Source organism: Pleuronectes platessa, chromosome 15 (genome assembly GCF_947347685.1).
Source record: "Pleuronectes platessa chromosome 15, fPlePla1.1, whole genome shotgun sequence".
NCBI classification, from domain to species: domain Eukaryota; kingdom Metazoa; phylum Chordata; class Actinopteri; order Pleuronectiformes; family Pleuronectidae; genus Pleuronectes; species Pleuronectes platessa.
The window spans coordinates 22053697-22077053 of record NC_070640.1 but is presented as its reverse complement, the minus strand read 5'-3'; the positions used below and the strand labels follow the sequence as shown (position 1 = coordinate 22077053).

General features: G+C 39.6%; 1 protein-coding gene across 1 annotated transcript in view; it reads right to left on the bottom strand.

The window, feature by feature from the left end:
• LOC128457599 (protein turtle homolog B) overlaps positions 1-23357 on the bottom strand; it is a 118283-nt gene that overhangs the window by 7301 nt on the left and 87625 nt on the right. The window contains exons 13-19 of the mRNA XM_053442376.1: positions 21039-21214; positions 18467-18693; positions 14798-14882; positions 12826-12990; positions 12100-12145; positions 7876-7962; positions 2776-4410 (exon numbers count right to left, since the gene is read on the bottom strand). Of these exons, the coding sequence (XP_053298351.1) occupies positions 2776-4410; positions 7876-7962; positions 12100-12145; positions 12826-12990; positions 14798-14882; positions 18467-18693; positions 21039-21214 (2421 nt within the window). The remainder of the gene's footprint in view (positions 1-2775; positions 4411-7875; positions 7963-12099; positions 12146-12825; positions 12991-14797; positions 14883-18466; positions 18694-21038; positions 21215-23357) is intronic.

The following is a 23357-nucleotide window of genomic DNA, read 5'->3' as shown; positions in this document are numbered from 1 at the left end:
ATAGGAGTCAAAAATATTTTCAGTTGGTGTCATATTACAGTAAAGTAAGCATCTGTAATACATAAATGGTAGAATGTGTCACGCTTGAGGAGAGTGCTAAAGGTGCTTTCACGAAATGAAAGATAAATTTGTTTCATAAATACACTGTATGACTAACCTTAGTGGTACAAAAGTGACACAATATGTAAGTTATGGTCATGCCATAGAGAAGCATATCTGCTTTTTCATAATGAAAATCTAAATTGCCTGGATGTAAACTAAAATCTTTGGCTACATGTGTGGCCATCCGATGGACTTCACTATTGTTTTTTTTTCATAAAGGAAATAATTAGTGTAACAATAAATGTAATCTTTTGCATGACTATTATCTATAATTAGTAAATCTTCAGGGAAGAGGATGTCAGGAGTTTTGGATGAGCTAAATGTATGTTCAACATCTATTTGTCAACTCCAAATAATGAGTAGAAGCTGCACCCTAAGCAGCATTAGGATATATGAAATGAAATAGGAGTGTTGGTTTACTCACTCGACTTGTATTCTTGACATGTACAAACAAGTCCTTAGTCTACCACTGTGACCTTAGCTTTGGATGTGAAGCTGGTGGGAAAGTGAACCACTAGTGATTCAACAGTAGAGGTGGAAGAGGGATCACTATTCCACAGAGACTGTTTGGAGCTGAGAGTTGAGTGGGTAGTAGTATGTCAAAGAAAGTAAGTGAGTCTGCAACAAATCCGATTGCACAGGACTGGTGTGGTGGAAGGAGGCAGACATAGTGAACTAAAGCAGAAGCAAGTGGAGAGGAGATCTTAAGCCACCACAGGAGAGAAGATGGAACAGGTCTTGTCCATGATCACAATTTTTTTTCTTTGCACTGATTCAGGATTGAATGAGGAAAACAGAGACATAAATTCCAACTAGCTAACTGGGCGTCAGGTTATTTTACCAGTCTCAGGGTGTCAAAGAACGGCTTCATTAGTTTAAATCAATAGAGAAGTCCGTAGAGGCCTGAACCTGTGTCAAACCTGTGACATGTACGACAAAATTGAAAGTGTTTTTAAATGTTTTCTTTATATCTCTAAACAGTTTAATAGGCATTCAGCTGAACCATAGGATATTTTGGCAGTGCACAAAAGGCTATTGCACCAGTAATATCTGAAAAATGTTTTACCTACCAGCAACCTACCTTTGTTGATGATTTTAAGAACAGTGAACTAATTAACAAATAAATACTTAAATAAATAGACATTTTAAACTGGTTTGAGTCTGATGATATTGCTGTTTCCGACATATATTTCAACTAGAGGTAGATTAATCTGTATTGATGTATTGTCGTTAACAAAATAAAAGGTTGCATGTGACTATGGTCAGTTAGCAAACCACTCAAGCATGAAATCATGTTGGTGATACATCTCTGACCTAATTGATTAACTAATAGATGATATATGCATCAGTCAGAATGCATAATGTATTGAAGACTGCAGAACTTAAAATGCATATAGCCACTTTGAGAAAAGGAAAAAGGAATAAACTGAAATGAACTACACGTGTTGTCTGAAGGAAGGAACAAATGAAACGAAGACTCAAAGTCTTGTATTCCCCTTTAAAGGACGAGGTGATCAAAAAAGTCCCACCTGCTAACCCCCCCCTTTCAGACATGGATCCAACCCTTACCTATTGCGGTGTAGAGGACCTGGTCACAACAACGCTGCCCAGATAGCTGAGATCAATCAAAAACAAAGCAGGTAAGACTCCAGGAGCCATCAAGAACCACCATACTGCCCCTAATTTATAATGATGGAAACATTGCAGTATATGAGAAGCGGACAGGCCCTGTGACACACTTTTCCCGACAACCTTTCCTTCGTAGTCAGACCTGGGGGAGTCCTGGGGGCAATTAAAGATATTGGGGCGAGGAAGGTTACAGAAAGGGAAGGGTAAGGAGGGTAGGAAAATATCTGAAGGCAAGGGAGAATTGGTCATGCAGTCAGGTTACTAAGGCCGAGGATGGGCCGCAGGGCCTGCCAAGATGGACTCTTCTTAAAGCATCCCTCTGCATGATAAAGGCATCTTCAAAGGCTTGGAGCTAGACATAAAAATGATTGTTTTTTATGGGGAATCAGTAGGATGAATATTATGGGATTCCTCCTGTTAGGTGAAAGCGAGGTAACGCATGATACAGATGGAAAAACAGGGACCCTCTGGTGATATCTGCAGATTGCCAGGCTTTAAGGGGCTTGTGCCAAACAAATTACACACTACAATCACAGTAGTATTTTTCATGTGGATTGACTGTAGCCCCAAAAGGTCTGAAATGTAATCTGTGAAGCAAATGCATTTTTTGTCAAGCCAATTTGTTGCATAATCTATATTTGTTGTGTTCACTGGAAAATGCTATGTATTCTTGCAAAGCGGTAATTTCGGAACAATGCTTCACAGATGCAGTGGATGAATATCTCATTTAAGATCTGACATGAAAAGCAGCATTGACCAAATTGAAACTGAACTGAAAGCTTCCAGAGCTTATTAAATGAATCATCACAGCAAAATGGTTTTCCTTCAACCATAGAGTTTTCATTTTTCATATAAAAGTGTTAACAAATGAAAAAAAATAAACTATCAAAGTAATTTGCTACAGAGATGATTCTTAAAAAAAGGGATGAATATTAAACAGCACTCCAGTAACCAAAATGCCACAGCAAATTCACAAATCAAAGCATTATGGGTTGGAGCAGATGAATCAAATTGAATCCCTCTTTGCATGCCTAATGCACCTACCCTGAAGCTGACAACTGGGATGGAGAGGGCTCAGATGGAAGGATCTCCTCCTCAGTCCTCCTATGAGATGGCATCTGCCCAAACATGTTGCTGCTTTCCATAGGGGGTGACGGGGACTGGGAGGGTGGGTAGCTGGTTGCAGAGGTGGCAAAGGCCATGTGAGAACGGTAGCTGGGGCTTGCCCTCCTGCTACCCTGGCCATGGGCAGGTGAAGAGGAAGGGGAAGATCTCCTTGAGAAGCTGGCTGTGGAAGGAGGGAGGAGGGTAATCTCAGACATCACTGGGGGTATGGGAGGTTGGACAATGTTGGGACGTGGCCTGGGACGAACTACAATCTCTGGGGAGCCCTCATGAGAGCTAAATGGGCTTTGTGTAAGTGGTGAGAGTCGAGAGGGCTGGAGAACCACCTGATGCATGCCAGAATCCATCCTACGAGCCTGTCTGGGACTAAAACGAGGGGTGGTTTCAAACCATCGAGTGTCCAGGCTACTGAATGTGCTCGGGATAATATGGGCCATTGGATCGGTGTAAGGCAAAACTGGCACACCCATACCGTGGCTTGTGTGTCTTAGCTGCCCTAAATGTGCCTCTTGCATAGCTAAATGCTTGGCTGGGGAGCCACGAGGCTTGGCCCTACTGGGAGACTGTCTTGAGTGGCTCCTTGGGGCCACCAGTGGGAGGACACCTGGGTAAGTGGGCATTGGGAGGGAGGAGGGCTGAAAAGCACTAAGGGGAAGAACGTGAGGTGGAGGAGGGTAAGGGGAATCATGGCGGAGTTGCAAAGGGTGATGAGGGGGGAAAATGAATTGGGGTCCCTCCAGACTTGCAAAGGTGAAATCCAGCCCCTGCCAAATTTCCGGTGAACGAGAGGAAGAGGTGAGTGTCAGAGGAAGTGGGAAACCAGACACAGCATATTGTGAGAAATCACCCTCCCCAATTTCTTCAGGAATCATTGGGTGACCAAAGGGACCTTCAGCAAGATATGGAGGGGAGGACATGACAGAGCTGAGAGGGCTGGTATCAGGCATGTAAAAAGGTGGTGGGGGCTCATGATCCCCAGGAGGGCCGAGATAGCCATAGAAAGCCCTGTGGTGGAGAGAGCCTCGGATCTGCCCAGTTGCCTGGAGTCGCCTGCTCTCCATGATGGTCATACCTTCGAAGGGCCTGTGGAAACGAGGGCTGTAGGCTGGAGGTTGCAGATAGGATTCCTGACTGGAGATGGGGGAAATCTGATGTGGACGAAGGGGGGCCATAACTGGTGGAAGAGGCCTGGGATCGTCATTCTCTTCATCTGACTGTCGGAATTCAGGATAAAGGTCTGATTCCTCCACAAAAGGGAAGCCCTCAATTCGCCGGGGCTTAACAGACATTTCTGCATCACTGGGATCAATGACGAATCGTCCATCTGGGCCTCTACTGATGAGTTCAATGGGTGTTGTTGCTTCAGCTTCATGCTTCATACTGTACTTCTTGCTTGTTATTGCTCTTTTGGTCTTCATGTATAAAGACAATTCCTCCTTCTTCCCGGGACTTGGAGGTGGTTTCTTCCCACGCTGGTCATGACTATCCTCTGATGATTCTGACAGGGATGCCTTGGAGTGAAGGCTCTCAGGGCTCATCTTTCCTGTAGATGACCTACGAAAAACAATAAAGAAGAGATTATTTATTTTATGAGTGCTCTACAATGTCACTGAATTAGCTGAATACAAGTCCAGCTACATTTAAATAAAAATGACAACACATCCAAGCATTGAAGCTTTAAAAGCCCAGGCGTAGGTGAATTGTACTTCGAAACACCCTCTAGATCATTATTTATTAACAAAGATGTCCTGCAAAATATGTTGCCTGTTAATTTCCAGTCTGCTCAATGCAAACTAACTTTTTAAATTTTCATTGTTTTGTAATTAAACATTGAATTATGAATAGGACATTACAAAGAGTAAATCTCAGTTTTTCTTACAAACTGGACAACTTAACCTATGCTTCAGGAAGGGATGTGCACACATGGATGGAATATAAAATTCTCTATGAAACACTGACTGACTGTGATTAAGTTGCAAAATCCTGATTAGTTACAATGTCATGTTTCTAGCTTTGCTCTGCCCAATTCAGTAAGAGTAGCACAGAAAAACCTCTAAGTAAAAAAAAATAGTATATAGTCAAGCTGATAGTGAGCAATACTGTCTTTTTTTCAAGAAATACTACCGAAGACGTGTCTCTCTGTTTGTGGCACAAATCTTAGTAAATGTCGAAAATGCCACCGTCTCCATTGTGTTAGAAAAGATAGACTCAGAATCAGTTGCTTGGGAAGGAAGGCTCCATTAGCTTAGTGGGCAACACTTGATGCTCTTGCTGAATGTGTTAACTGGTTACGATGGCGATGTAAATACTTGATTTGCGAGACAACCTTGGGATTTGAGCAACACCACAACAACCCGGCTGAGTCAGATGACACTGACAGCAATGTAACAGTCTGGTGTTTAAATTTAAGTAGACATTTTCCGAAAAGTAGTATAACTAACCATTACTTCAAGTGATGGCAGCTGTTCCACCAGGATGTGTCAAAACCATAGATTGTATTTAAAAAAGGAAAGATATGATAGCTCCCCAAAAGAGAAGCCAACACACATCTTGATCACACCTTTCTGGCAGGCTACAGAAAAGGTAATAAACCCTTCCTCCTCCATGTTGGTGGATCAGACATTGACCAAACTGAAAAGTTATTGTACATGTTAGATCAAAGTTAAATTTTAGGTAATCTAATCATGAAAGCTAAATGAAATGATTTAGTTTGGACAACTTCATTTTTCCTTTATGCAGATTTAGGGTTGAGAATCTAGGGTGATGTCTATCCCTGTTTATAATATCAAGCATCTTGACCAGACTCGTCGCTATCAGAGGCTTTCAAGCTCAGGAGATGTATTTGAAGATATGATACACACATAACACACTTTCAATCACACAATATGAAGCTCAGTTCCAATTTGTGTATGATGTTCATGTAATAAATAACTATAAAATGTCTTTAAATAGGAAAGAGGAAAAGAAACATTGATTTGCTTTGAAGCCACAATCATTTTATTTCGTGGTCAAATGAAACACATAGCCACCCCTCAGTAGAATCCCTATAATGACGGAGTATTTAGTAGGAGGCTGACAATGAAAACCACTGTTACATATGACAGATATTAAAGGACTGTTTCCAGGGTCCAGTGCCTTGACATCTGCTTTTAGAAATTACAAAGACTGCTTATCCAACATAACTTAATTCATATAATCTTTTTTTTTTCATATTATTAATTTTAGATTTGACCATCATTCCTATTGGTCACATTAAGAAATTACACCTACCAAACCATTTGAGATGGTGGCCAAAATACAGGCAAAGCATAATCTGCTCATCATGTACTATAGACACACACAGTATGAAATACTGATGCTCTTCATGTAACATTACAAAACACAAATAAAGGCAGCACAGTAACTACTGCCTCAGTACATGTTCAATGAATGAAGATTCAGTAACTGATGCTGTATATAGGTCTTTCCAAGTGACTCTATCATTATACAGTTAGATTAAAATGCTGAATGTTTTCCATAAGCATACAGAGAATGACAAAGGGGCAGTACGCACTGATGTTGCTATTGTTAGAAGGTGAAACTGCGGTATAACAATTAGAAGACTTTTATATTCTATCAGATGATCAAAGTGAAGAACATGTGTGACTGTGACAGTGTCTAGGAAAGGAATGATGGTGAAGTCTATCAACTGAAGGGTGTGAGAAACAAATCGTTCAGGTCACGTGGAGGTGGAATAGTGAATAAAAGGAGTCACTGGGGAAACAGTCACAAGCAGTTCAAAGCACAAAAATAGTCACAAGGCATAAGATGTGCAGGAAAACAAGGAGAAGGGCAAAGGTACACTTCAGATATTCACTTTATTGCTGACAGTTAGATTCTCTTAAAACTGTAGGGCTACAGCCAGCAGACAGCTTGCTTTAAGACTGGAAACAGGGGGAGACAGCTGAAATGCACCACATTTGTACTGATTAACAATTTATATATTGTTAATTTTATACAAAAGCTGCCGTGTAATGTCGGCACATCAGCATTTTCTATGTGCTACTAGGGTGATGTTTTTAGGCTGTTTCGCCCTATTTCAATATTTTTCTAAGCTGGGCAAACAGACTGCTAGCTGTAGCTTCCATCTTCTTATTCAACACTGTCACAAAGCAAGTGGATTTGGCAACCTGTTTTTTATATATAGCATAAATAATACTGCCATTGAACGTATATCTAAAAAATTATTAAACTGTTCTGGAAACATATGTCTGAAGATTTAAATATGAATTGTTGACAAAATAAGCAATATACAGTCTACACCATGGAATAACAAGAATGGTTTACCTGTAGTGTTTGTCATTAACTATTACATTACAGTGTGGTTCACCAATATGATCTCAGTGTGCAATATCTCTTTAATTTACAGGCATAGTTCATTTTTTTCAATCTTTATTTGCCAGGACTCAGATGAAGCAATGGGACATTTGGCCGGACTCACACAAAAAGCTATATATAATATATAATTATATGAAATAATTTGATCATATCATATTTGTTTAATTCTAACAACAATATAAAGTGCATAAACAACTGGTAATTTTAAGAGTAAATGTTTCTTTCAGTGATCCCCTTCAGTCCATGGCTACCTGTTTTCTTTTGCTTCCGGACTTAATGTTAAGCTAAGCTAATTCCATTTAGAGTCCTATATTGTCTACATTTCCGATAATGTCAAGCTATGACATGAAATTTAAGATTATTTTGATGATGATCGATTCCTAATTTCCAGAAAAAAGGTGTTGGATTTTTTTAATTGATAAGAAGTTTTTTTTAATAAATCCTTTCAGCTCTCATCTTCTGATGATGAAGGTCCTTGACCTTTCCTGAAAGACTGCGACCAGTATTGTTGTTGCCTGGTGGGAACATTGAGCCACAAGCATGCAGACAGGTGTCAGGAGTCTGAGGGGCTGGGGCTGAACCCGAGTGCAATGGGGTGTATACAGTGTGCAAGAACAGGGGCACAATGGTTGGCACACTCACTGAGGACTGGAAGGTTGGGGCCTGTACCTGCTTGCGTCCAGCCCCTCCCAGTAGGGCTCAATGCTGGGAATGAAGCTAATTGGACTCCTGCAGAAGTGGGAGATCAGACAGTGAGAAGTAGGGAGAATATGGGCGTAAACAGGATGCCTGTCAATGAGAGGTATGTTTATAAAAACAAAGTAACAGAAAATGAGGAGAAGAGCTTGGTATAATTGTAAATATGGGCTGAAAAAGACAGAAAAGCGATGGAGCTGTTTTGACTCAGAGGGAATCTGAGAGGAGAGAGAAGAGAGTCTATCATGGAGCAACAAGAGGTTAATGCATGAAATATCAGTAAAGATGTGACCATTGCATGTTGAGATACATAACTATCCATTTATTGAGTCTCAAGTCATACAGCCAAAATCCCCAACACACACACAGACGTGTAGATCATGGGATGCAGTTCCAGTCTGTCTTGTGTTTTAAAGTGTCTTTTGTTTTCTTTAGTTACTCCTATTAAAGACATGGACGTGGAAGAGCAGCGAGGGAAGAGTAATCAGAGCTAAGTCCGAAAGTAGCCTTTATTTCCTGGCTTTCAACAAAAGTCTTCAAAAACCAAAACCAGGGAGACCAAAAAACAAATTTCGAAATCAACTGCTTGGTCTTTAGCTCTGATTATCAAGCCAAATGTTTCCGTCTAGAGATGTTAACAGAAAATTTGAGATCAACTCAAAATAAGAAAGATGTCACCCAGGGCATCAGTGTGGCTCAATAATATATTTTAACTGAAAGAAGAGTTCTATGGCAGAGGAATAAGATATATCATCTTTTAACGGCTTTGACCCACACAGGGGACATTGACATGGGATTTGTTTGAGGAAAATCTATAATGACACTAAATTTATCCTTTTACACTACGATGAATATATTAATCTTCACTCAATAACCATTAATATCAATGTGAAAGCATGTTTTAGAATTTTTTTGCAAATACACTAAATCAAAGAGTGAAATCTTTAATAAGGCACATTCAGACCTTCGATTAGTACTTTGTAGAAGCCCTATAACTGGAAGGAGTCACAACAAAGCGCCTGAATACTTTTACATTAAAATATGCAAAAAGGGGAGCTTTTGCTCACTGGCATGATTCATGTTATGAGTGCCATCTTTAGTCTTTCTGCTATTACATGTAAAAATGTCCGGTGTGAAAAAGGTCCACTAAGGGAACTGAAGAGACCTTTATGATGGTGGACTGGATTGATATCTGGGTCACATAAGAACAGAGCAACGGTAATAATGGGATGGAGCTTTTATCAAAAGACTACTAACTGTCACTAACCTCTGTTGTCCAGAAACATTTGACAGAGTAAATACTGCAGCTGGCTTAACAAATAAACAATTCAGAAATCTGTTGAATATCACAGGAAGACGAACACTGGGTTAAAAAATAAAAGCTTTTCAGGAACTTCAAGGATGTGTCAAGTGAACTTGTCATCTCTTAATATAAGTGTCAGAATCATCATTAAACAGACACAGAAACTCCTTCTTTAACTGTGAGAGGATGATGTCTTCACATGATAACAAAATGAACAAGGGTCGCTATACAAGCTTTTGGGGGGCAGACTGCTCTGCATCCCAGGAAGAGGACAGAGCATAGATTTTAATCCACAAAGAAAAATCTGCAAATATATAGTTGATCAGAACTGACTTTGTGTCTAACTCTGACAAACACACACACGCACGCACGCGCGTGCACGGTTTTGTCATCCAACCCATGAAATTACCTTTACGGTTATTCAGCATATCTAGTTTAGGAAAGCTGAGACATTTCGACGACAAGTGACCAAGGAACCAACAGCAGATCCTCATCATACTAACCTGTCAGATCACTATTGTAGGTTTATTGATGTGACCATAAATGGGAATAAAAAATACACTTTGAGTGAGCGCAGATAACAAAAATACATCTGTCCTGATTCTCCTCAACTTATCTGCTGCACAGACAAAGTATATCAGAAGATCCTTTTACACAGACTGGAAGTCGGATTGGTATCAAAGGCACTGCTTTAAACTGGTTCAGAACATACCTTACTGGCAGAACATATTTTGTTAGCCTCGATGACCATGTTTCAAGAAAGCATGACAACCTTCTTGGCATTCCACAGGGTTCTATTCTTGGACCTTCATTATTTTTGCCTATATATGTTACCATTGGGAAAAATAGTAGTGATTAGGGCGTTAACTGTCATTGTTATGCAGATTAACTCAGTTATATCTATCTGTAGCGCCAGATGACTCTGATGTTCCAGATCAAGTTATAAATTGCCTCTCTAGTGTGCAACAATGGATGAGCAACAATTTTCTCATATTAAATGAAGATAAAACAGAAATTTTGTAATCGGTAGTGAGGATCATAGACAAAAGATTACATGCAAACTTGGAAGTCTGGCGCATCAAAACAAATCAAAAGTAAAGAACCTGGGGGTTACACTTGACTCATGAAATAGATTTTAATCCACACATTAACAATGTCACAAAGACTGTCTCTTATCATTTAAGAAGCATTGCAAGAGTAAGATGCCAGAAAGTTGACTCATGATTTTATAATTTCTTGTCTGCACCACTGTAATGCACTTTATTCAGTAATACCGAAAAAATCAATTGATCGACTCCAGTTTATACAATATTCAGAAGCCAGGGTTTTACCGAGAAATATGAAAAGAGATCACATTACTCCGGTTTAACCGTAAAGCGAAACGTTCTGAAACTGATATCACGGTGTTTGTTAGTGAGGTGGAAGTGAAGAGCGATTTTATGGGACAGCAGTGATGTCACTAATAAAGAAAATACACTGATACTGTGCCGCTGCTGTGGAACACAATGTGTGAGAGTGAAGACGAGAGAAAGAACGGAGCCTTAGGTAAAAATAAGATTACAGATCACAGATCAATATAATCTATATCAGCTGATCAGACATCGCTGAACCCTTGTTTCCTCCTCGTCCTTCCATTCGCATGCACACATCAAACAGAACCCCGCCTCACTGTCACGGCAGTATTTATTTATTTAGAGCATCGGACTGATTACCTCATATCAGTGGATCCTCAGCTCCACTCTGGGATATTATTTGGAAATATTTTCATTTCTTGTAAGTGATCTCCTGTGCGCTCTGTGCGCCTGATGGCTCAGTCACGTTCACTGCAGTGATTTGATGATACACGCACAGTGTTAGAAGACATTATTAAAACCTATTAATGACTCGGCTCCGTCACTCCGCTGTTAAATGGAATCTAAATGTAATTTATTGTAAGTTGTTTTATATATTTTTTAATTGAAAGGCTCGTATTGAGCAGATATGTTGCGTGAGCAAAACTTAGCTTTTGGTTTGAATGTAAACGATGAATTGGATCAATAATCTGCTTCAGTTCACCACCTCAAGTCTGCGTCGCCACTTTCCCGTCTCTAAAACATTTGTACGCATAGGTCAGAGTTTGCGTGGAAATACGCAAATTTTCCCGTCAAGTCTGTTTTTATAAATGCCAACGTTTGCGTGAGAAGTGGCGTACGCACGTTTCAGGCCCCGTTTTGTGCTTACGCCACGGTTATAAATGAGACCCCTGCTCAGTTCCTTTTCATCTGCATGAACTGAACTTGGAATTGTTCTTTGTAAGTGTAAACTGGCTCTACACTGCTTCTACAGATGGGTTCAGATTCAGATTTCACATTAACATAAATTTTGTAAAGGTTTGGTTGTTTGTTTGATTTAAAAAAAAAAAAAAAAAAGTTTTATTCAACCATCCTATATATGCTAAAAATATCTTTCCGTTCCCACAACAGAAACGTTTGGAAATGGTGATTAATCGTGATTAATCACAGCTACCCTGTAATTAATCTGATTAAAACTGTTAATTGTCCCTGTCCTGTGTATGAGAGTATGAGACAATAGATACGTGTATCTATTTTCCTTTTTTGGAAGGGAGTCTCCCAATTTTTACGATGATCTGCTACAACAGATGCCATGGTTCAAAAGTACAGTGTGTATATTGTTTGCTTTGCTGAATGTAATACTGTTTGAATGATTTCAATATTTATGATGGTGTGATGCTTGACCAGGGAGCAAAATGAATCCTACCTGTTGTGCCCTTGATTAGGGTTTTGTTGTTCGGTAATGTGCAGTGTTGCTCTAGGGAATGAAATATACGGTAAAATATGTTGTTTGTTTTTTGCATGGTGTTTACTTACGGAATTTCCAGACTTTTTCTGCAATGGGTTATGGACAGAGGAGGATCTGAAAGATAAAAGAAAAAAGGTCACTCATGCATAAATACATAATAAACAAAGTTGTTCATGATACATGCTACATGAGGCAGTGTAAATGCACACCAGACCTTTACGTCTCTGAACCTCATTATTAACAGTAAATAACATTTATTTAAATTAAAATGTAAATAACACATGTCCAAGGCATTTACATTACAAGTTCATAACTCGATTTTACCAAACACAAGTGTTGCTGCTGCAAAGTTGCTGCAATGGCCCGGGACAGAACAGCAACAAAATGAAGAAGTCAAACAACCAAGAAACATAAGATATTACGACATTGCAGCACTTTAACTTCCATTCTATGTCAAAATGACTGAATCTTTCCCATATTTTACACCTTTCTGGGACTTAATTTTAGGTATTGGTACTCCTAAGATGATATATCAGTGGTAAAAAAAACTGCTACTATGTGTATTTCCATATTGTACAAGACATGGAAATGTCATGTATGGGCCCTTTTAGCACAAGTTAAATGTGTCACACTTAAAAGTTTTGATGAATGTATCATGTAACTGATACAGTGACAAAGCAGCCAACTAATGTAAACACAAACCAAAAGCAACACAATGAGAGAACCCTCTCATCCTATTTGTGACATTTAAAAAATATTCTCAGAGATTATGGAGACATTATATCCCCCCTCACCTCTTTTCCTCTTGAGCTTCCGGCGGCGCTGTTTGTTGACGAAGCAGGCGGCCATTGTACTGAACAGGACAGCTGCTGCTAGGAAACAGATGGTGGCCACAATGCCCGCCACCACAGGCCGTGCCAGTCCACGCTCCTCCACCATCTCTGGAGGAGGGAAGAAGTCTGTGATGTGATGAGGAAACAGTCAGAGACAAAAACTTCAGTTTGCAGTTGGATATGTGTAGGCAGACAGAGGCGAGGGAAATAAGGATTTATGCAGAAAGAATTCAGGAGCATTTTATGAATATAGCAAACAGTAAAGATACAGTTTTAAAACTCTAGTTTTCTCACTAGACATCAGATATAGCGCTCCTCAACATTAACGCTAATGTCAACATTCATTTTCTTGCTCTGACACTGGGGCGATATTTACTACGAGGCTACCCTGGAGCTTTTAATTCACATCATCAGGAAATCAGGAATCAGGATGTTCTGATATGGATGTATGTCTCCCTTTGCCGTTTCCTCACTAGCCTCAATGCCTTTAGCTTCACTCTCTAACCAGAAACAGAAGCCTCATCCAATCATTGATAAGGTCCTGCACATGGATCTTTGGGCAAATTAAAACGAAAGTCCTGCTGTTTACAATGAGATTCAAATATCTTGCAGCTGACCTTTAGGACAGCATCTTTGAGATGTCTGCAGGGTACAGCTGAAGCCAGGCATTTCCCCAAAAGTATCTGTATATTACTGTGTAGAAAGAAAGTCAGAGGCAGATCATGTTTTACTGCCAAAATAAACTGGGATGATGGAAATGTAGCTTCAGGTGAATTGTACTTGCACAAAAGAAATTTACAAATTTGTGCAAATTGCATACTGGACTAGGATTAGCAAACTAACTGATGTCACAAAATCAGCTTGGACTATATGTGTTGAACTGAGATTTGAGCTGAGCGCAGAGAAACATCCGTCCCTCATCATAAAAATGTGAAAACAGATTCACACATACATCACACAGTGTGAGGTTTAAACATCACAGTCAGTACATGTTTGACTTTAATGGAAGACATCACGATGAAGTAGACTCAGCCATAACTTCAACCTATCCCTTCTTACTGACACAACTACAAACAAAGGCAGTTGGCATCAATATGTAAAATAAAAGTTTAAAGACCATCTGAGCCATAATATTATTCACTATAACTAATTATTAAGAGAAACATTTAAACTAATTCAACCTGGTCATGGTGTGTAAAACACTACGATGTGATAGTTCCACAAAAGTAGTTACAGATGAACAGGCTTGTTGCCCAAAGGTGAAAGAAAGGTTTAAAGTGTTGCATCTGCTTCCTGCTGGGGAGCATGACACAGCAAATCAAAAGTATTGTAGCTCCAGCAATATTGGACTCTGATCAGCCAATTAAAAAAAGGAAAGAGAAAAAGACAGTGTTCACATCATGTTAGCACGATATTCACTGACAGAAACAGAGGATCGAGCAGGAACCTTTGAGCCCCGCATTGCACAGCTGGTCAACTTTACCAGTGGGGGGCAGCAGAGTACTTCTAGAGGTCTGCAGTCTTCTGATCAAATCTTCTCCAGAAATGCTCAGCTGATGTGTACTCGGTGACCTCTGCAGTGGGAGCAACATCCTATTTTAAGGGGTTTAATTTCAGATTCAGGCTTTTGGTGTTGCAACAAAAACGGCTTTAATGAATCTTTCTGTTTTTTTATTAGCACAGAGCAGAACGAAGCAATCTGTGGGAGACAGGCAGAAGGATGATGTCATACTTTTCAGGATGCTACAAAGGAGTGTGCATGTATAGCACGCTCACATTACATTGTGCTGGGTGGGCAAAATGTAAAGTTTGAGTTGCTGAGTGTGCAATACATCTGCAGCCCCTCCTCAGGACTGAAATGAGATGGCCTGGGGTTATAGAGGCAGGTTAGAGCCAGAGGTTGTTGGGTTGATTTCCATATGCATATGCTTACCTGTGCTGGACACGCCCACTACATTACTGGGCTCGCTGATCATGTTATCCATGACGGCCATGACACGGAACTCATACCACGCCTCCTGGAAGCAGAAGAAGAGGGAATTAAACCACGACAAGGTAAACCTTTAGGATGTGTGGTGTCAAGAAGAAAGTCTTTGATCAGGCTGTAGGATTCTCCCAAGATCCCCCAGTTAAATGGTAAATGGACTGTATTTGTGAAGCACTTTATAAAGCAATTTTCCAGTCTTATCGACCACTCAAAGAGCTTTACACTAAGAGTAGCAGTCACCCATTCATGTGCACATTCATACTGCATACTTCTCCATCACATATTATGAATTTTCTGTCAGCAAAGTCATCAGGAAAATTTGGTGTTCAGTCTCTTAGCCAAGCACACTTCAGAATGCAGACTGGAGGTGCTGGGGAATGAACCACAAACCCTCTGGCTAGTGGACGACACCTAAGTCTCCAAGGCTCAGTAAATTAACAGTGCAGCTCAGTCTGACAGTTACCCTTTAGTTTTAGTGCCACAACTTATTGGATTTTAAACAGCTCAAGAAAAGATTCAATTAAAAAGTGATCATTTCTACACAAAAGACACAATGGAATAAATTACTGTAAACTGAATTTGCTAAATTGTTTTTTTTAAGTGCTCACTACCAAGTTTTAGGTCAATTTACACATCATAGCAGCAGCACGAGAATTAAAAAATCGGAAAATAACCCTGATTATGTCACAGCGATGTCATCGGGATTATCTTGGATTGGATTTGGGAATTGATATTTGTAACAGAAATCCTGCATTGTAGAATTTAAAAGACCTGGCCATTCACCAGGAGGGTTTAGAGCAGATGCAGATACAGTTCTCGCCCCATACTAGGGACAAAAAGTTGAATAATCATAACCTCTACTTCTTCAGTTTCATCAGACCATCGTAAAAAGTACAACGCCTTTCATGTCTCACGAGAGGGTGTCTGTCAGTGAATGTCACTTGAATATTCTGAAAACTACAAGTCTGACAAATATGAAAGAGTGATCTTACAGACCTCTGTGGCCTGCTCCTAATCTCTGCGTGAGGCTCCAGGATATTTTTAGCTGATTCTAGCATAAAAAACAAAAATGTCTGAACTGTCAGCCAGCGGAGTGCAATGATCGCTGCACAAGGAAGAAGAAAGTGCTGAATATAAAAAAAAAATCTCTTTTTTGCTGCATCGATTAGGATATATTTTTTTAATGATATACAACATGAGTCTGAAAGTTTTTACAGAAGAACAATGATAAAAGCGGTTAAGCATTGTTTTGGACGAAAAAGTAAGGGATAGAACATTTTCTAATCTAAAATTTTGTCTTGTAATTCAAGCCTCAGAATTATATTATACATAATAATAAATGGAAGCAAATGAGCTGAATGTGCTTTATTTTACTGTTATAATCAATGGGTATCAAGAGTCTATGTTGAGAGCAAACTGATGAGAATCCATAGAGAATGAATGAACTGATTACGTGAATGTGATAGTGAAGGATTCATGTGGATAAATCACCTTTGATTAAATCATTAAGGACACACACACTGAGGCTTTTAGAGCCTGTTGTTCATTGATGTGCTGCTGGACGTGCAGCCACAGAACAGCAGCTCTAGAGATGGTAGAGATTCCGTGTCTTGCTCAAGGGCAGGAAGGGGAAAATCAAGCAGGAAGAAAACCTCAACTTCAGCAGGGTGCAACACTTAGCTGTGCTACTGCTGTAACACCCGTAAAACTCCTGATACATATGCTGTGGATGGAGCTTAACACTGCCAGAAAAGATTGAGGAGTTGAAAGTGGAGGAGTATGTCATAGCACACATCACACTACATGCCCTCCTTCGCACACATTCACACACAGTGACAATGAAACAGAAGATCCCTCCTAGAGAAACGACCTCCACTTATGCAGTGACAGATTTGCGGCAGAAAAGTTACACAAGCTATCGTGTGTGGTGAGAGCGATGGGGAGGAGTGTGTTTGGGTGTTTGCTGTGCAGTGGAAGGAGAGATAAAAGCATCTGCATGGAGCTGAAAGTGGTGGTTAGATTAGAGAAAGAAGCTCAAACGTGTCATGGCAGGAAAATTGGCCAACATCAGCAAGATGTGAAAAGCTGAAAAAGAGGCACTGTGTCAGAACTCATAAATCACTGAGGTTATAGAGATTTTTTTTTCCTTTCCTGTACTGAAAATGGCTCTAGGAAATGTATTGTTCTTTAAGTTGCACATTGTATTCATAACTTTGCTCTGTGTTTGAACAGCGAGGCAGAGATTAGTGTGTGTGGTGTTTATAAAATGAGCGTGGGTTTCCTCCACATGGTTCCTCCCACATTCCACTCAATAATCAGTGGTTTATCTAATGAATTAATAATTTAGTTATTGTGTTCCTGTAACGTCTGATGACATCTGACGCTCGTCAGTGAAAAAATAACTAAAAGAGAAGTCAGACCTGTGATGTAGTAACATAACTCAGTCATTATGTAGTCAAAACCCACGGAACCTCCAGTACAGTTCAAACTGACTGACTTTTTTTTAATAAAGAAGTAAACTTGCAATGAGATTCAAGATCTTTTTGGTGACACAGGGATTATGTGCTGGAAACAAAAAAGTCACCACTGCAGCAGAATTTATGCTCAAGTGTAAAACAAGATCTGGACAAAGCTCAAACCCCATCATGTGGAGAGTTAATCTCTGTAAACAGTTTAAAATGACTTAAAATCCTATGGATGCTTGTGCTTTGTGCTCCATGTATGTTGTAATGTTGGAGCTGTGTTTCCCTGATCTCTACAAGGGCAATTAAAATGCAAAGCTATGTTGATACGAGAGTACGACTTTGGCTGAAAAAAATGGGTGTGATGTGACAATTTCCTGAAAAATCATGTACTGTAACAGACAAACCAAAAAATCAGATTTATTCTTGTAAAACTCTCTCGAGTTTCCCAACAGTCATATTATAAAGGAGAACCATATAAGTAGCAGAGGTTCATTATTTTCAATAAATAACGCATAAAGACAGCTAATTACATATTGTTGTACACTGAACATATATCATAAAGACTTCCGTCTATGTGTCTTGATATTTGTATGACTTATTTTCTGCAAGTTGAAAGATGTGTTTAACTCTGTGGGTTAAACACATCTTTCAACTTGAGGTTTTCTAGTCTTAAAGGTTCAGTGTGTAGGATTTTGTGACATCTACTGGTGAAGTTGCATGTTGCAGCTGAAAACCCCCCAGCCCTCCCCAACCAGCATAAAGGAAAACCTAATGGTAGCCTTCAGAAGTCATAAAAAAGGTGTTTAGTTTGTCCAGTCGGGGCTACTGTAAAAAACATGGCAGCCTCTGTAGACAGAGGACCTGCTCCTGATGTAGATAACAGGTCTAGGGTTAAGAAAACAACAATTTGGGCAATTTAGGTGAGTACAGACTAGTGAAAACATCACTTCACTACATAATTTTATTTTCAATTTCTGCCAATAGATCCCTTTCACCTAAATCTTACACACTGGACCTTTAATGACCAGTTTTTCTATACAGGTTTTTTCTCATACATCAATCAATCACATGCCAGCACAGCCTTCAGGGGCCATTTGGGGTTCAGTATTGTGTGATTATTACAGTGTACAGTCTCTGTCCTGTCTTTTACCTGGATGAGGTCTCGGGCAAGCAACTCCGTCTCCCCAGCAGTAATGCTGTCGTCCAAGACCTCCCACCTCTCCCCCAGGCGAAAGTCCATGACATAATGCTGGATAGGTGCTGTGTGGTTGGCAGGCGGGATCCAGGTGAGCAGGACTCCCTGCTGCGTGCGATTGGCTGTGAGGCACCGTGGTGGGGTAAGCAGCACCAATGGTTCAGGGGTACTTATAGGAAATACTGGAAGAGGATGTTAGGGTTGAGAAGACGTGTGGGTTAGTAAGTGAGTTTCTTTTACACTTTGACACTGACATATACAAGATGTGATGAAGCTTCTATAATGCATGCATTTCTAACACAAGTAAAAGTCACACTTCATCTCTGCATCCTTGCATCGTTAAGGACCATTTCATGAATATTTTATCATCCCAGCTCGTATGTCAACTCCAACTGTCATCACTGCTCACTTCTGACCCACAAACTGCTTTGTATCCGCTCATCACCCTGGAGGGATATGTATGATACAGTTTCTTCTCACTTCTGTTTTGTTTTGATGCAGTTCAGGATTCAAAGCGAAAACTTTCTGTGCTGTGGTTTTTCCATGCCGCTTTAAATTAAAATAAAGTAAACCTTAAACTCTATGGCTGAGTATTGGAGCCATATTTTCTGAGATTTCTAGAATAAAGTTGTAATATTATGAGGAAAAGAAAATTTCAGTCCTTCTGGATGAAAAAGTTCCTGTGGTTAGTTTTCTTCGAAATAGACTCAGTTTCTTACATAATCTTTTCAAAGTCTTGGTAAAGTAGTCTGATGTGACAGAAGATGAAGTATTTTAAAGTACTTTGTTATTAGTGAGACCTATACTTAAGTATAACTTAACAGGATACCCTGTATTCTTCAATTTAATACACACAAATATTTGGATGCATCACCATCTGATATTTACCATTTAAAATGATACGTAGCCTAAAATTATGTCTTTTCTGATAATCTTTTGAAATCTCAGACTTTTTCTTCAGCATGGCTCCAATATTCCACATTCTGTATCACCCATGAGGGAGAGAAGGAGCTGAATGCTTTGTCATCTTTGCTTCTGACACAAAAGGTGACACAGTGTGAATAGTAATCCCAATTTTATGCACTTCACTTATCTTTAAGTAATAATCTGTGACAGCTTCAATTACACTTAATAAATGTCCCTTTAACAATGCATAATGGTTCAATCAAAGCCCAGTCAAACCTTTTAACATCTATGTTACATTGTATTTGCATGAAGTAGAAAAAACAGTACATGTCTGTAGCTTTAAATATAAGAGACATCCAGAAATCTGAAATATAACAATCCCAGATTTCCTAAAACCACTTCAGTCATGATTTTTTATTTTATTTTTTAGATGAAGCAAGTTTCGTAAGGGCAGAAAATGTTCCCTTATTAATTCAATCATAACGCACTGGCTCTGTATAATAGTCGTATAGGAGGATTAAAAGGGTTCATGTCAGAGAACAATCACGAAGCAGAATCATTCACTGCCTCCTCTCTGCCTTTCAAGAGACCAGAGGACGCTCTACATATTTCAGTGACTACGACACATTTAAGGGGACAAAGCTGAACTCAGGTACTGAATAGAGGTGGGAGGGATTTTTGACTGATTGCATTTAGTCAGGTCTAAAAAGATGTTTGAGTAGTTTATTGAAACTAACAACTGTCTGTTTTATATTTCTGTTTGTTTGTGCCCTGACATTTTCTGAATAAACATTTATAGACATGAAGGTAAAATGAACATTTGCATAGTCCTCTGAATTCTTTGGTCTGGTTCTACTTGGACTGAGCACATCTAACATCAGATTTCATTCACAGCACAGAAGTTTCTATAATGACTTCTCTACCACTGCAGCGCTAATCTTATCTGGAACATTATGTTCATCAAACGAAGTGGAATTCTTTTCATGAACTGGTCTATTATTCAAATTACTGATATGAAGAATATCATAATGCAAATTAGAGAGATAAACACAGTTACTATCTTTCAAATTCAGAACATGGTGTTGAATAAATGTTGAGTTTAGCACTTTAAACATCTGTTTATCTTTGGTTCCAAGTAACACCCTTGCTGTGTCTCAATTCAGGGGCTGCATCCTTCAGAGGTCCCAGTCTACCCGCAGACTACAGCGCAAAGGCCAAATCGAGATGAGACAGTCTGGTCTACAGAGGCTTTCCCTGATTGGCATCACCAGGCTATCTCCTTTTATTGAATTTAGCTAGTAGCACTGTTAGTTGATTAGTTGAATTGAGCCTTGATACTCAATCATTACACGTGTTGTCGCTTAGCCGTGCCATTTCCTCTTTGGAAAACAGTTTGTCACCAAAGCACAATGACTCCTGAGATACAGTATGTTGAGCCTGGAAGGATCCACCTGTTGGAACTTTCATTTCTGGGTGAAGGAGCCTTCAAATGCAGCCTCTGAGGGCTTCAGCCTTGAACTGAGACACAGCTACTCGTTGGTCCATCCTCGCTGCATGGCTGCCAAAGCTACTGTATTATTGGATGGATTGGTCCAGGTGCAGCCGCGATGAGTATACTAACCTAGTGTGTTCACAGTGACAACCTCGCTGAAGGGTCCTGTACCGAGCTTGTTTTGGGCCAGGACGCTGAACTGGTATGTTGTCTCTGGCTCCAAACCAGGCACCAGCATCCAGTCGTGGCCTCCAGGCACGGGTATGGAAAGCCAGTCATGTGGACCTAAATGCTCCCTCTTCATCCTGCACAGGAGTCAGGACAAGAAGTGAGAGGACAGACAGCAATGAAATAGATAAATAAATTAGGATAGCAGGAGTTTGTTGGTGGTTGTTCTATTTTAGATTTAGGTAAAGGCTGCATTGATGTTGATGTTCTAGTTGAATGAACCATCATTACACACTTTAACACACTACTGTTTACCATAATATTACAAAATTGTTTGCAGCAGTTCTAGTAACATCACTGATGTGGCATTACATAATGGGGAAATCATTTATTTCTTCCATGAATTTTCACAGTTCACTTCATTTACTTGATGGAAGTAAGCCCATGCTTTGCTCAGCTTTGCAGTTTGCTGTTGCCATACATTCAGCGTCACCTGCAACCGATCACCAGAAACAGCAGGATCACCAGAAACAGCAGACAACCGTAACACATGCAATGGCTGCAGCAACTCTACAGTAAAGCACAGAGTTATACAGTAATGAGTTTTTTATTGCTTAAAAGTATTTATTTTAAAGGGTCCTTGTCATGCAGCACATCATCTACCAAGATAACTTCATTTTAAAGTAATGTATTGATAATATAAAAATATCAGCACCATGCCAAATAATCAAAGAGGTGATTCACCTACGGTTTTTAAGTTTCATTACATTAATTGGAATCTGTTGATTCAGTCTAATCCACTGTTTAAATGTATTATGTTTTTTCCCTACATAATGCCTCAACTTAAATTTGTTACACTAATGCAGTTTAGTTTAAGTTTGCCAGATGAATAGCTCAGTATAAAGAAAAATCATAATTTGTTACAATTTTACTTAAAATGTCCAATAAAAAATTATTGCCATAAAACTCTGTACTGTTTTAAATGATAATAAGCAACAAAGTCAATCCTTTGCTGTTGATCTGTGGTAAAATGGTTCACACAACATTTGGAAACTGGCTCTTCAACCCCCGCAAAACAATACTGATGCTGAAATGCACCTTCAATAGCAGGACTGTGGGGGCTTGGCCCACCTGAGGCATGACACTAAGATAGATGCAACCCCAAGCTGCTCTGCTCGCTTTACTCACTATCGGTTGCTGTCTGTAGGATTATCGTTAATTAAAGCTGCTGTCTGCTTATGTTTAATATTTCTTCCGCTCTATGCTTCCTTCACTGGCTTGACAAAGCGCGATGAGTTGCTATAAGAAGTGTCATTCTTATAATGCTTTACCCTGATCCTGTGGGTTAGTTCAGGACATCCCATCATAAGGTGTTACGATAAAATGTTTCAGTCTTTACCTCACACCTTCGGCACTCTCAATTTATAGAGATAAAATCACATTTCCAATATTTCCTCAGTTGCAGGTAGGATGATACAATCAGCTCTGTTTATGTTAAAGTCGCGAGAGACACACTTCTTGAAATGTAAGAAAGAGCCCTGCAGGTTAGTCTCATATGTTTGTGATGATTCTACTGACAGCTTAAATTTTGTTTTGTTATATGATGGTGTGTCAAACCTACAGCGTGTTTCATATAATACACTTTCAATTTACGAGCAGCACAGAATGTTGATGTTAGGTCAATCATTTCTGTCTTTCTCTCTTTGATTGAGTATATTTCAGAATTTACACTAATGTTTTGCCATCAGGTACTTCGATCAAAACTGCAAATATTTACGCCTGATTATAAGATCAGTTGTTGCATCTGCAGCTGAGACAAACCAAATAGGATGTATGTGCGAGTAAGATTTAGAGAACCTACCTCCATTAAAAAGTCGGCAATGTACAAGGCCATGATACTTTAATAAGCACTTAGTTGCATTGCATAACAGCATCCTATAAACTTCATTTTAAATTATGCTTGAGATTAATGTTTTATTTGCTCTACACACACCGTTTAGTGTGTGGGTAAAACATCCCTTCAGTTCAGTTCAATTCAAGTTATCCTGTGCCTGTCATGGTTAAAATCTTAAGTCGTCAAACATTCCAGACCCGGTCAAGCAGCAGCAAAGCAGCAGCAGCAGCAGCAGCAGCAGCAGCAGCAGCAGCAGCAGCAGCAGCAGCAGCAACAATAGCAGTAGGACAGAGAACTTTGGGTCATGTTCAGTTGAGTTGCAGCTGTTTCTACCCGTTCCTCCAGAAATGTCAAGGTAAGAGATGAAAACTCACTCACACTGGATC